The 13,345-nt window shown below is 38.2% G+C and overlaps 2 protein-coding genes across 3 annotated transcripts; one reads left to right on the top strand and one right to left on the bottom strand.

Moving 5' to 3' along the window:
• Nucleotides 1–1,124: 1,124 nt before the first annotated feature.
• LOC117637625 lies at nucleotides 1,125–4,969 on the bottom strand. 2 transcript variants are annotated; one of them, XM_034372557.1, is made up of 2 exons: nucleotides 4,330–4,969; nucleotides 1,125–1,533 (listed from the first exon to the last, which is right to left on the bottom strand). In XM_034372557.1, exon 1 carries the CDS (start codon nucleotides 4,868–4,870, stop codon nucleotides 4,337–4,339), a length of 534 nt encoding a protein of 177 aa, XP_034228448.1. In that variant the 5' UTR covers nucleotides 4,871–4,969; the 3' UTR covers nucleotides 1,125–1,533; nucleotides 4,330–4,336. The 2 variants fall into 2 exon arrangements, with proteins under 2 accessions (XP_034228448.1, XP_034228449.1); XM_034372558.1 differs by lacking the exon at nucleotides 1,125–1,533 and adding an exon at nucleotides 2,465–2,524 and having other exon boundaries at nucleotides 4,330–4,919.
• A 7,757-nt stretch (nucleotides 4,970–12,726) lies between these two features.
• On the top strand, nucleotides 12,727–13,032 carry LOC117638285. Its single transcript, XM_034373424.1, has one exon. It carries the CDS (start codon nucleotides 12,727–12,729, stop codon nucleotides 13,030–13,032), a length of 306 nt encoding a protein of 101 aa, XP_034229315.1.
• Nucleotides 13,033–13,345: the final 313 nt, after the last annotated feature.

Below are 13,345 nucleotides of genomic sequence, written 5' to 3' on the forward strand. Positions count from 1 at the left end.
AAGGCTAGTTCCACAAGAATTGGATGCTTCAAATATCACTCTTACCTCTCCATGGGTAAAATTATTGTTGGACTTCTTTTTTTGTAGGGTTTAATTAGTAAAAACGCTGCATTTTCATTTAAAAATAATAATTTTTCTGTTTTTTTTAAACCATCTCTCTGATGTGGTCAAATAAATAATTTCATTAATAGTCTAAAAAATATGAAAAATTGGATTAAGTGTGATAAATAAACTTGTTATCTACCGGTGTGATGAGTTAGTAGTATGTGTGAGAGTGACATTCCTTTTCATGTAGACTGTAGGTGCAAAATTAAAGAATGAAAATTAAGATTAATGGCCACCAACAGCCATTGAGATTATCACTAGTAATTCAATCACTAAATACTTATTTTGGCACTAGCCTTGCATCCATTCAATTCAATCAAACCAAATGAAAAATCACCATCTTCACCTACCATCTTCTGCATGTTAACTACATTCTACCCTACTCACATTAATTGCATGAGGAGGACTGATGCATATGTTTTCAATCACTAAATACCCCCTCTCCCTCTCCCTCCGCCTCCCCATCGCATCTTTCTTTCTTGATTGTAGTTTTCAGAATTTCTACTGCAGTCTCTAGCAAAGTTTTTATTTGCAGCGTCAAAGATAATGTAATGCTAGAGCACTGATAGAATTGGGGGCACCCTATATATATATATATATATATATATATATATATATATATCCCCAATTCTATCAGTGCTCCAGCATTACATTATGAAGGGACTTGCAAACTTGCACCATTTCATTTGAAATACTCCAATCTAGTCTGTCACGTCCTTATAAATGAAAATACAGTACTCCAATCTCCTCTATGTTACACTAGATTAGGAAAAATTATACTTTCAAAAATGTAATCGAAACTTTCCTTTATACTTTAAAAAATGTAAAAGAAGTTTTCCTGGTAAAATAGAGGTAATCCACTAGTCTGTTTTTGACAATGTTTCAGTTTTATCGTTATCGAAACCATACGCAATAGAAATTTCCTAAATTAAGGTGTCTCATATAGAGGAGATTAGAGTATTTCAATATATAACTTCACAACAGTAGAAGTTGCACCATTTCATTTGTAGAACAGTCATCCTCCCCAACTCTGTTCCCACCATTATAAGTTTCTTTTCTACTAAACCAATGAGCAATACAAAGAAATAACTTTACTTAAGAAATTGGAGGACATAATCTGTTCAATGATATCTTAATTCTCTTAATATCTTCTTCTTTTTTTATATTATTCAATTCAGTCAACTGATTCTAGACATTATGGCACAGCAAAATCATCAAGGTGGAGTCAGGTAAATTCATATTTTGGAGCCTCCACAATTGGAAGGCCACCATAGAGTAGTTCCAAGGACTAATCTAGATAGCCCATGCCCACCACATGACAAACCATGTCCTCTTCTGCAAACCTATTAATGCTTCAACATACTTGTGCCAATTGCTTTTTCTTTATCCATCTTCTTTTGGTCTCTTCTATGCTACACCTGTGGCGTCCTAGCGTGTGAAAGAAAAGGAGAATATACAATCAAATGAACTCGAATGCTGGCCAGCACATTCACTTATCAAAATCTAGTACCATTATTTCTGTTTCTAAATTGATGCAGGACAGAGAAAATAATATGGATAGAGGATAAAGATAATAGAAAAAAGGAGAGAGAGAGAGAGAGAGAGAGAGAGAGAGAGAGAGAGAGATTGAATATGAGAAGTAACAAAACAGGAGACGGAATTAGGATAAACTCAGAGTCAACTTGAAGCCACCTATCACAATAAGGCCTATAGGAAACCCCCAAAATAAATTAAGCTCCTGAAAATAATTCAATACAAGTGAAACGAAATAAATCATTTTTAAATCCTAATATAGTCAACATAATATCAGAGCTTTGCACCTATGCCTAAAATAAATGCAAATCTCATTCACCTGTCAACGTTACTCTCAAATCATAAAATGAAAAAAAGAAAAAAAAAGAAAAAGGGTTTTAGCAAAACTATTGCTAGCCATTGTAGTTAGTTTAGCAGCTGTTTCTTTACTTAAACTTGGTTCCTGTGCCTCATTCTAAAAAGTTCTTAAATACCACATCAAACAGGTTTGGAGTGGAGGATTCTCCTGTACAATCTTATTCTCTTATTTATTCAATAGTGATTGCATTGAAATAAATTTTTTTTTTTTTAAAAACACTAAGCATAGTGCTAAACTATTTAGGAACTATTTCATTCAAAACGACAAAAAGAAAATGTCATTAACAAGCTAAACTCAAGAAATGCTTCTTAAGAAAAATATTTAAAAATAAAGGATGAAACAATGAATATTATTTCTCAGGCGTTTCCAGCACCAGGTAATTTCCAGAAGCCTTTTTCACTGATTCCCTATATGGGTTTGTCAACTTTAGATAACCTGTTCTAAGCATCAGCCTTTATATTACATATCTGTATTAGTATCAAATCTCCTTCTTCCAGAATTTCATTGGGCTTATTGCACCTTAGAAACCTACAATGCAAATACACCCAAATTGTGGGGGAACAAGATTTTATTTTCTTCTACATTTGCAGAGCAATCAATCAGAGCTTAGTATGAGAAACAGTAGTGCATAAGAGGAATTTCAATGTCTGTATTCACCAGTGAAAAAGAGGACTTCCAAAATAATGTGACCCATCTTAAGATAACCCCTCATAAGAACTCTTAATCAAATCATTTAAGCTATCTTGGATCATCAATTACCAAATAAAAGTGTTTAGATTTAACCGAAACTTCCATTTTTTCATACTGCCACCAACCACAGTTTAGTACCAGGAAAGAAGATAGTGCACTTGTGCACTAAAAAGATCAGTTCAGGTCCTACCTGAATTTGATAAGGGATGCTGGAAAAATATGGAAAACACACACAGGGAAGAATGACTAAAGGAAAAAGAAATTGTAAGAATCGAAATCAACAAACTTAATTAAATATAAGAAGAAGAAGAGAACGAAGAGGAGAAGAAGATAAATGAACAGTAACAAACCAGACATGCATTTGCATAACATATCTGCACTTTTACTTTATCATATTTGAATGTAGGTCTCCCTAGAAGTTTTATTTGATTTAGCTACATTACCAAGAGTTGGAGCAAACTTTCAAAATTATCTAGGTTTTCCAAAAGAAGTCCAGTTCCTGATCAATAGTGGTCAACTTTTCAATATTTTGCAGTTTCTTTTATGGTTAAAAAGATAACCGAGATTGACAGATACAAGAATCAATTATGCAAGCCTGTCTCCCTTCATGGACCTTGCAGTTTTTTTTTTTTTATGACATCTGAGGGATATTTGGCAACTCACAATGTGTTCCGCCACTAGCCCTCAAGCTCCCAAACATAAATTAAGAGACCATTTAAGAGTCTTAGCTAACTATCCTCAAAGCTCCTGTACCTCTTAAAGATTGGGGCATTCTCTAACTATATATTATTGGTTCTTGCTTTGAATTATGCAAACAAACAAGAAAGTTTATAGAAATGAGTACCAACTGATGTAGTGGGTGATGTTAGCACATTTCCTTCTGCAGAGTGACAACATTAGGGTACGGTTGTGATCATGCAGCAGCATAGGTTTTGGGTCCTCAACACCAGAGACTGGAAAATATGGCTTCTGACGAAAAAATAATCAATTGTTTTGGCGAAGGCAATGGCTCCATCAGGCTTTAAAAAAAACCTTTCATTTGTGCCTTACTTGTATCTTAAGTAAGATCCTTATTGTTGCTAGATGTTTCTGGAATGAACTAACTTGTTTAGTTGGTTTTCCTGGGTATTTGATTGGTAGCAACTAATCTTACTGGTAGGAATAGGATCTAATTGCCAGGTCCTATCTAATGGATTTCGCCTTTACAAATAACAATGCCAATATAACTTAAATACCCGCAAAATATGTAGGCACCATATCACTAATAACTCTTTATACCATTCAGTTGACTGGTTTCATCTACTCTTAGAATAAATGATACTAAAAACAAAAAAACATAAGGATTATAGACATGGTATAAAAAAAAATCCTAGATTTTTCTGCACAATGCATAAGGCAATTAGCAAGAATGCAATTTAGAACATGAACTGCAGAGTACACCAATTTCCACAATTAGCAAGATTTGAATAATTTATTTCCTTTTCTTGTAAAATACAAACAGCCAATTATTCAAACAATCATCCCTAATTTAGTACCACCAACTCTTTGCCTAACTTGTCGTCAAAAATCAGAAATTACATAATCAAAGCATAAACGAATTGATCGAAACACGAAAACAGGGGCAAAACCTCATATCCACCAACCTCATTATCACTCATCCAACTGTTTCAGCTCAGCCTTCAACTGCTCAATCTTGAGCCCCATCGCCCTCTGCAATGCTGCCTTTTTGTCCTCCGGCGACTTCGCCAATAGCCCATCAAACAGGTCCAGCACTTCCTTCACAGCAGTTCGAGCACACTCTGCCTCTTCATCAAAATAAACAGTCTCTTTGGACTCCATGGCCATCTCTATCTCCTCCCTTGCCTCTGCAAACTTGAGGTTGATCATGTCCACCTCTTTGTTCTGATCAAACCCATCCGCCCCACCGCTGAATTGTCTCAGATTATGACGATTTATGAACTGGGATGAGTTCGAGAACGTCGGGTGAAGACAATGGGGGGAATTTGTGGTGGGTTTGTGAAGAAGAAGCTCAGGAGTCTTGGGTTTCGGCAATGGAGCTGAGTCTGAAACGCACTGAGCCGGACTCGTTGTGAGCGAGTTGAGGGAAAAGAGCTTTGGAGAACCATTGAAAGAGCGTCTGCAAAGCAATTTGCAAAGCGAAGCTTGTGAATGTTGATAATGCATTTTCTCTCCCTCCCAATTTGCAGAAGAGGAAATGTTTGTAATTACCGAAGCAAAGAGACGAGAGACTTAAAACCCCCATCATCAGTCTCTACCCAATTAAACCCTAAAAATTTGACAAAATTAAAAATTAAAAATTAATCCCAAAAAATATATTTCTGAAATTTTTTGTAAATGATATTCTATTTTAATTTAATCTAAACTACAGAAATATTTTACTAAAGTAAAAATTAAACCCAAATGGTCAGCCCAAGGCATATAAGTGTTTAAATCAATAAACTTCTAGTTCACTATATTATATGCTTCAATTGTCCTTCTCTAGTAAGAGTGAAGAGTAATACTCAAACTCACGCTCATTTCTAAACTCGAATAAATCTCATAGACCTATGCTTATCTCGGCTCGACTCAACTCGCTATCGCTTTTGTTATTATTTATTTATAATTTTATAGAAATTATAGGATTGTATTTGTAATTTAGCCAAAATAGTCATTAGCCACAAAGCGCCATACAATAACGGAGTAATCTAACATCATATTTATGACAATATGATGCACATCCACTAATGATTATGCAGGATCGAAAAAACTCTGCCATAGACATTCCAACTAAGATTGCAAACTCAAAATAATTAAAAAGAGATAAATCTTGAAAAAACCAAGTCATAACAATACATATAAGTCTCACAAATGAGAGATGAAAAGCTCTCACAAAACGAGATGTGAAAACTACACAGAGAACCCAAAGAGTCTCTGCGACTTTTAAACATAAAGAAACCATCACAAAAGGTGATGGAGATCTTTATGTTTGATCATTCCGAGTATGGAGCACGAGATTACTCTCTGTTGAAAAGCGACCAATTGCCTGACCCACCTGATCCATGCGAAGATATTTCTGATCCGAGTCACACACCTACAGACAATACAAAACAACAAGATGAAGACCCCCTCTCTAACTCAATAGTACCAACATACCAATCTCCTGAGAATATCCTTGAGGTAACTACTCCTACTAGACTTGTGCATTTAGATGATAAAACTATTGGATATCAATTACCTTTTAGGCAAAATCGTGGGAAGCCACCAAACCGTTATTCACCTGATATTGGCAAGACATCCAAGTATCCAATTGCAAATCATGTATCCACTGAGAAGCTGTCTGAACCACTCAAAGCTTTTGTGCATCAGTTGTCTGCTATTCATATTCCAACCAAGGTCTCTGAAGCATTGAAAGATCCTAAGTGGGTCCAAGCTATAAAAGAGGAGATGAAAGCCCTTGAGAAAAATCAGACTTGGACATTGGAGACTATACCCCGAGGAAAAAAGACTATCGAATGTAGATGGGTGTTTACTATAAATCACAATGCAGATGGATCTATCGAGCGATACAAGGCAAGACTTGTGGCAAAAGGATACACACAGACCTATGGTATAGACTATGAAGAAATCTTTGCTCCAGTTGCAAAGTTAAACACCGTCAGAGTCTTATTGTCCCTTGCAGCTAATTTGGATTGGCCACTACACCAGTTTGATGTAAAGAATGCTTTTCTACATGGCGAACTCACGGAGGAGGTGTACATGGACATTCCTCCTGGATATAATACTACTCAGACTGGAACAGTTTGCAGGTTACGAAAAGCATTGTATGGATTGAAACAATCACCACGTGCATGGTTTGGACGGTTCACCATGGCAATGAAGAACAATGGTTTCAAACAGTGCAACTCAGATCATACTCTGTTCTTGAAACATCGAAAAGGGAAGGTAACAGCATTAATAATCTATGTTGATGATATGATTATTACTGGGAATGATAAACAGGAAATATCACAGCTACAAGACTATCTGGCTACTGAGTTTGAGATGAAGGATCTAGGTGGACTCAAGTATTTCTTGGGAATTGAGGTGGCTCGATCGTAGCAAGGCATATTTCTCTCTCAAAGGAAATATGTCTTAGACTTGTTGACAGACACAGGGATGCTAGATTGTAAACCTGTGGACACTCCTATTGTTCAGAATCATCATCTTGGAGAATATCCGGATCAAGTTCTAACTAACAAAGAAAGATACCAAAGGTTAGTGGGAAGATTGATCTATTTGTCACATACTGACCAGACATTGCTTATGCGGTGAGCGTTGTCAATCAATTTATGCACTCTCCAAGTGAAGACCATATGAATGCAGTTCTTCGGATACTTAGATATTTGAAGTCTGCACCTGGAAAAGGACTTATGTTCTCAAAGCATGGTCATCTAAATATTGATGGTTATTCAGATGCAGATTGGGCAGGTAATGTAACAGATAGAAAATCCACATCGGGTTACTTCACATTCGTGGGAGGTAATTTGGTGACATGGAGAAGCAAGAAACAGAATGTAGTAGCTTTATCCAGTGCAGAAGCCGAGTTCAGAGGCATGACTAAAGGGATTTGTGAACTTCTTTGGTTAAGAAAGTTGCTTATTGAACTTGGGTATAAACCTACATCCACAATGAATCTCTTTTGTGACAACAAGGCTGCTATAGCCATTGCGGTTATGATCGTACTAAACATGTTGAGGTGGATCGACACTTCATAAACCTACATCCACAATGAATCTCTTTTGTGACAACAAGGCTGCTATAGCCATTGCACAAAATCCGGTTCAGCATGATCGTACTAAACATGTTGAGGTGGATCGACACTTCATCAAACAAAAGCTTGAGGCTAAAGTGTTTCAGTTTCCTTTTGTGAAATCAGAGTATCAATTGGCGGATATGTTGACAAAGGCGATTTCCAATAAAGCATTCCACAATTCACTAGATCAGTTGGGCATTGGCGACATCTATGCACCAACGTGAGGGGGAATGTTGGCGTGACTTGTGGATATTGACTTACTTTCCTTACACACCAAGAATTCCTATTATAATTGTAATTGATTTACTTTAATTCATGATTTCCTACTGCAAATAGATTTAGGAATTTATTATTTACTTGCCCATTCATGTTTCGTTGTATTATAAATATGACCTCTTACAAGGAGAAAAATACACAGAAAATTCCCACAAACAAATATTCTCTCATAGTTTTCATATTTTAGCAGATCTGACGTCGAAATGTAGGTGGAGATTTGACGTTGAGACGCAACCGCATGTGATGGTTGGAGGAAAATCATAACAAAACAAAGACAAATAGGAAAAACCTTTGTCTCTAAATGTAAGAACCCAAAACAAAATATCTAAAAAGTAAGGAAAATATCTTTTAGTCAAAAGACCATTTTGCCCTTGCATTATTAATGGGGGAAAATTTGACTTTTTGATCGAGAAAGAATTTGGGAATTTCGCTTGCGCCATTGCGTAGAGCACGGCGAAAGGAGTCCGTAGACACGGAGTGGGCCAGAATCGGAGTTGTAACGAAAAAGTTATGGTCAAAAGAGTCTCAGTGGCATAACCGTAAATATTTCGAAGTTGCATCTATATAAACCCAGACTCTGCGTGAAACGGGCCACCGACTTCCAGAAGGTGCTGGCGCCGCCTCCGAGCTCCAATGGCCACGGGACCGGTGGCGTTGGAACCGCCATCGAGTCCCCTACCTTCTCCAACCGACCTCAACCCTGGGGCCGCCCTCAGCTGGCCGGAAAATCGTGTTTTCCGACGGAGGTTCGTTCGAAGCTACCTAAACTTCCAGCTCGAAGTTCTCCTTCGTTTCTCCACCAAATCGATCGAGTAAGGTATGGTTTCTCAGCTATTTTTCGTGTTCTAGCTAATGGGTATATGGGTCTCGATCGATTTTAGCTCTAAGGAGTTCGATTTTGAACTTGAAAATTCGGCCGAACTTCGGCCCTTCGAAACTACTGTTTTCGGTCACTTTTTGGGGGTGGGCCAAGAACAAAAGTGACTCCAAATGGGGTGTTTTACCTAGGGTAAGAGTTTGGAGTCTTGGTTCCGAGATTCTTCGGCCACCCGAAATCGCTTTGGACACCCGATCTGTCCCGCGCGTGTGGCGGCGCGTGGCCCAGGGTGGTGGCACGGCTCTGGCCATTTTTGAGGTCCTCTTGTCGTCACGAGAGCGTGGGATTTCGCGGATCTCGATTCGGAGTCCGTTTGAGCCCCGAACGGATTGTCCATATCGCGCGATCCGTGGGTGCAGTGTCGTGTAATCGTTGGATCGCGCTGAATTTTGGATATGTCAGTCTACGTGATTTCAGGATCGCGTAGGATTCGACGGATTGCGAATCGGAGTCCCGGATACTCCGAAATCGCGAACCCTGGGGCTAGGGTTTGGATTTTAAGCGATAACGCAATTTTGGCTAATCCGACCGTCCGTTTCGGACCAAACTCGCAGAACATGGTTCCTCCTCTGTAAGGAACCTTCAGGGGAGCCCAGATTAGCCATCGGATATCGTGGACCCACGGGGTCCCGGATCGGCTGATCTGGCAGTTTATCGCTTAGTAAGGCTTCGGGTCTCTTAAGACCGTTCTAACTATCTAAAAAGCTAATGTGGGCTCAGGAGTGACTTGGTTTTGAGTGCACGTATTTCTAGGAGCCGGGGGCAGGGTGTTTAATTTACTTCTTTTATTCAGCGGTTTACTGATTTATTATTCATGGGTAATCAAGTATCAGAGGTCCAGCCGACTAGCAGGAGAAACCTTCAAAGGGTCGATTTAGCTCGGACCATCTGTGAGTGGACTTTCTTTCGTAAATTATTTTATAAATGAGTTATATAGATGATTTCCATAAATAAGATTTTATAAGTGATTTTATTTTGATTTTATATAAATGAGTTTTTATAAATGAGTTTATTCGAATAAATTTCCTTATTTGATCTTGAGTATGTTTTATTATGGTTCCAAACACGATTATTACAGTAATAGTTCTATAAGTCGGTGCTGCTTATTTACCAGTTATAGAAACAGAGTTTGAGTTTCGAATCAGTTGAGACCGCAGCACGACTTGAGTTTTACAATTATTATTCAGATATTTCTTTTTAAAGGAATTTATTTTAAAACCACCTCGTACCCGTTTTTTTTATGGTGATTACCCAGAGTCGGACCGATGTCTACGGACATCTAGTCTGATTATAGTTCAGTCAGTGTACTTGACTTTGCCTCACGAGTTAAGGGGACGCTTGGACCGTGAGTGCCAGGATTTGCGGCTCAGCAGACTTGGTGTCCCGAGACCTGCCAAGATTGCGGCTCGGCTGACTCTGTGTCCCCGAGACCTGCCAGGATTGCGGATCAGGCTGACGACGGTCCCCTGCATCCTGCCAGAGCGACTCGAGCTGATTTGGTGTCACCGAGGAATCTGCCGGCGGGACAGGCTGATCATAGTCCCCTAATTTCGCCAGTTTGCGGCTCGGGTGGACTGCGTGGCGCCCGAGACCTGCCAGGGAATTGACGGATATAACAGGGGTACAATTAGGGGGCAGTTTTAAAGGATTTTAAAGCTTTTACTGCAGATATTGTTTACTCATTTTTTTTTTTAGTAAATTCTGTCGAACGAAGTTTTAAAGGATTTTGAGCTTTCTTTTATTCAAGGATGATTTTCAGTCATTTTATATTGGTCTCTCAGTAATTGCACATGTGTATTTTTGGTATTTTTATTCAGTATACCAGTTCTTTGATTCTTCCAGGCAGTAATATCTTTATATCAGATCGATTATGTAAGTTTCTTCATTAGTATACAAATTCATGCTTATAGAATCTTTTATATGGAGATATAGTTAAATTTTCGATGTATATATATCCCTAGTTATTTCAAAATTGGGGTAATTATATTTTAGCTGGATTTTAAGAATCTCACTTTTTGTCCACTCACAGTTTAAAACTTGTTTTTCGCCCCCAGGTTGTAGAAGTGCATAGGATCCACCACCGGGCCCTCTTAACCTCCACGCTTCAAAGTCAGGTAAAGTTGTAGAAATTTTTCCTGAAAACCCGTGAACTTTAGAAAATTGCTCTGATATCGAGTTTATTGGAAAATTTGAATCTGGCAAATTTTGGTTTATCCTATTCTGGCAGTTGGGTGGAAATATTTGAGATTGTTTACAGGTGGAATTTTGGGACTGGTCAAAATACAGGGGAGACTCTGCCGAATTTTCGGCAGAAGTCTAAGGAAATTTTAAAGAGAAATTGAAGTAAGAGGGCAAAAAAGGTCTTTTGTGCCCGACATTCGCCAGGTGTCGGACACGCACAGGACTTGGCTCGAATTTCAAAGTGGAAATTGGGTCGGGTCCTGTCACTAAAAATGGTGGAAGAGAAGAGGGGAGAGGGGAGGAGAAACAATGGCTTCCTCCTTTCTCAAAGTGAAAACGACTCTAGAAGTATTTTTTGAGAAAGAGGGGGCTAAGGTTTCTCTTGGCTCAATCTTGGCTCAAATTCATGTCAGTTTTGGTTGTGCTCACATTTTACCACATGTTTTGCATATTGTCTTCACCTTGAGAAGACAATTTGCCGACTATCAGGGGAGAGAAATGACAGTTATTCAAGAACAACGTGAATTAGTGTGGAATGCATCCATTTTTGTCTTATGAAGATAATTCATATGTAAGTTATAAATATGCTAGCATCGATTGACATCGCGAGAGCAAAACCCATCCACCACATGGTACTAAGTGACTATTAATGATTATCTTTTGCATGCATGAAGTATGAGTGGCAACGGGCCAGTTCGAGGCCGGGTATGATAATACCATTCTCGTGCCCGCTCCATAACCTCACCTCAATCCCTGCCCCTATCTCCGGTTAGAATATTTTGGGGAATCCTCATCCCCGTCCCCATCTAGGAAATGCCTCCCAAACCCGCTCCAATTCCACGAATTTTATATTTTAAAAAATCATTATACTTTATAATAAATACATAAATAATTCTCCTCTTGCATGCTCTTCAAATTGATTCTGTGAAAATAATAAATTTGAGAAAGCCAAATCATAAGAATATAGCCAAAACAACTAAAAGTGAGAGGGAAAGCAAACTAGAAGCACTTCAGTAAAAAAACTCGTGATAAACCCAAAAACCAAAATCAGATCCCAAGATCAAATATTAAAAGAAATTGTTATACGTTGTAACAAAAATATTTATTATATTTACCTGTTATATTATATTATATTTATTAATTCAAAATAAATATGACTTATCGGGCCGGGTTCGGAGATGGGGATAACAATACCATCTCAGTCCATCACTGACCAGAGATTTTTAAAATTTGGAGATTCCTGTACTGCTCATGGTTTTTTCCCCTGAAATCTCCTCCCGTAGGGCCAGGGACCCAATGGGAACCTGACCCAGTGGGGATTTTTGTCATCCCTAAGTATGATAGCTCTATAGATTCTAAAGATTCAATACTCCAGGAGTGGGAGGGATATCTTGTGCGCTCCAATAGAAATCCTGAATGGCTTGTGAGAATGGTTGAATGTGAACAACGTAGAATGAAGAGAAGCCTGAAGAAACTCTGAAAGACAAGGTAAATCAAGAAATCAAATTAAGCTAGTTTAAAAGGTGTCTTCTTTTCTGTTTTCATATAAAAATTTTCTTGCTGCAAAAGATTACTTCAAAAAAAAAAAAATAATAATAATGCAAGTATTCTCTCTTAATGTTTTTAGTACGTTTGGTGGATGAAGTTGTTACCCAAACTCACCAAAATGCCAACTAACGATCAAGGAAAAAGGCAAACAATCACTACGGAACCAGTGGAGTTTCAAGATTACCAAAACCACACAATATATAAATCCTAACAAATCCTCCAATTTCAACTACTCCTAGTAGGCAATTCTGAAACTATATAAAACTGTGAGACCATAAGTCCATCTCCATCTTCAAATTCATCATGGCTCGCCATCTTCTTTTGACACACCCTGTACCAAGCGCATTTCAAGTCGGCCTGGCCGCAATGACCCTTGCATTTTGTGCCATGGCATTGCTCATGTGTGCATCCCATTCGCGTAAATGGCGTCGTCATTGGAATGCTTGCACTGACTTTTTCGAAGATGATCCTGTTATTGAACACATTCAACCCGGAAACTATGATGCAGGCATGGAGGATACTAATAGTGGTGAGCTAGAAGACTCGGTCTGGCAGAAGAACATACTCATGGGTGGTAAGTGTCAGCTGCCAGATTTTTCTGGTGTCATAATCTACGACTCTGATGGGAACATTGTCAAGCCTGACAGAACTCCTCGTTTAACCTGGAAGTAAACAAGAACAAAACGGCGACCACAACTTAGATCTCTGGTTCATAGAAATCTGTCTGCCAATTCAGGATATTGACAGTGTACTGGAATTTCTTTAGGCTTCAATTTGAATGACATAACAATGCCTTCTTTCACAAGTTTTCTTTTCCTTTTCCTTTCTTCAAATCAATGCCTCTTCACAAGATTAAAATCATCTGATGCTATTTATTTAATTACATAGCAAATTTTATTCACCAAAGTACATAATTTGATGGAATTGAAAAAAAACAAAAATAAAAAATAAAAAAAAACCATCATGTACAATTATAGCATGGAAA

The sequence above is a fragment of the Prunus dulcis genome, chromosome 8 (assembly GCF_902201215.1).
Source record: "Prunus dulcis chromosome 8, ALMONDv2, whole genome shotgun sequence".
Taxonomy (NCBI): domain Eukaryota; kingdom Viridiplantae; phylum Streptophyta; class Magnoliopsida; order Rosales; family Rosaceae; genus Prunus; species Prunus dulcis.

What these genes read in the sequence shown, in the direction of transcription:
- LOC117637625 (XM_034372557.1), bottom strand. Translation starts at nt 4,870, where the DNA reads ATGCATTATCAACATTCACAAGCTTCGCTTTGCAAATTGCTTTGCAGA.
- LOC117638285 (XM_034373424.1), top strand. Translation starts at nt 12,727, where the DNA reads ATGACCCTTGCATTTTGTGCCATGGCATTGCTCATGTGTGCATCCCAT.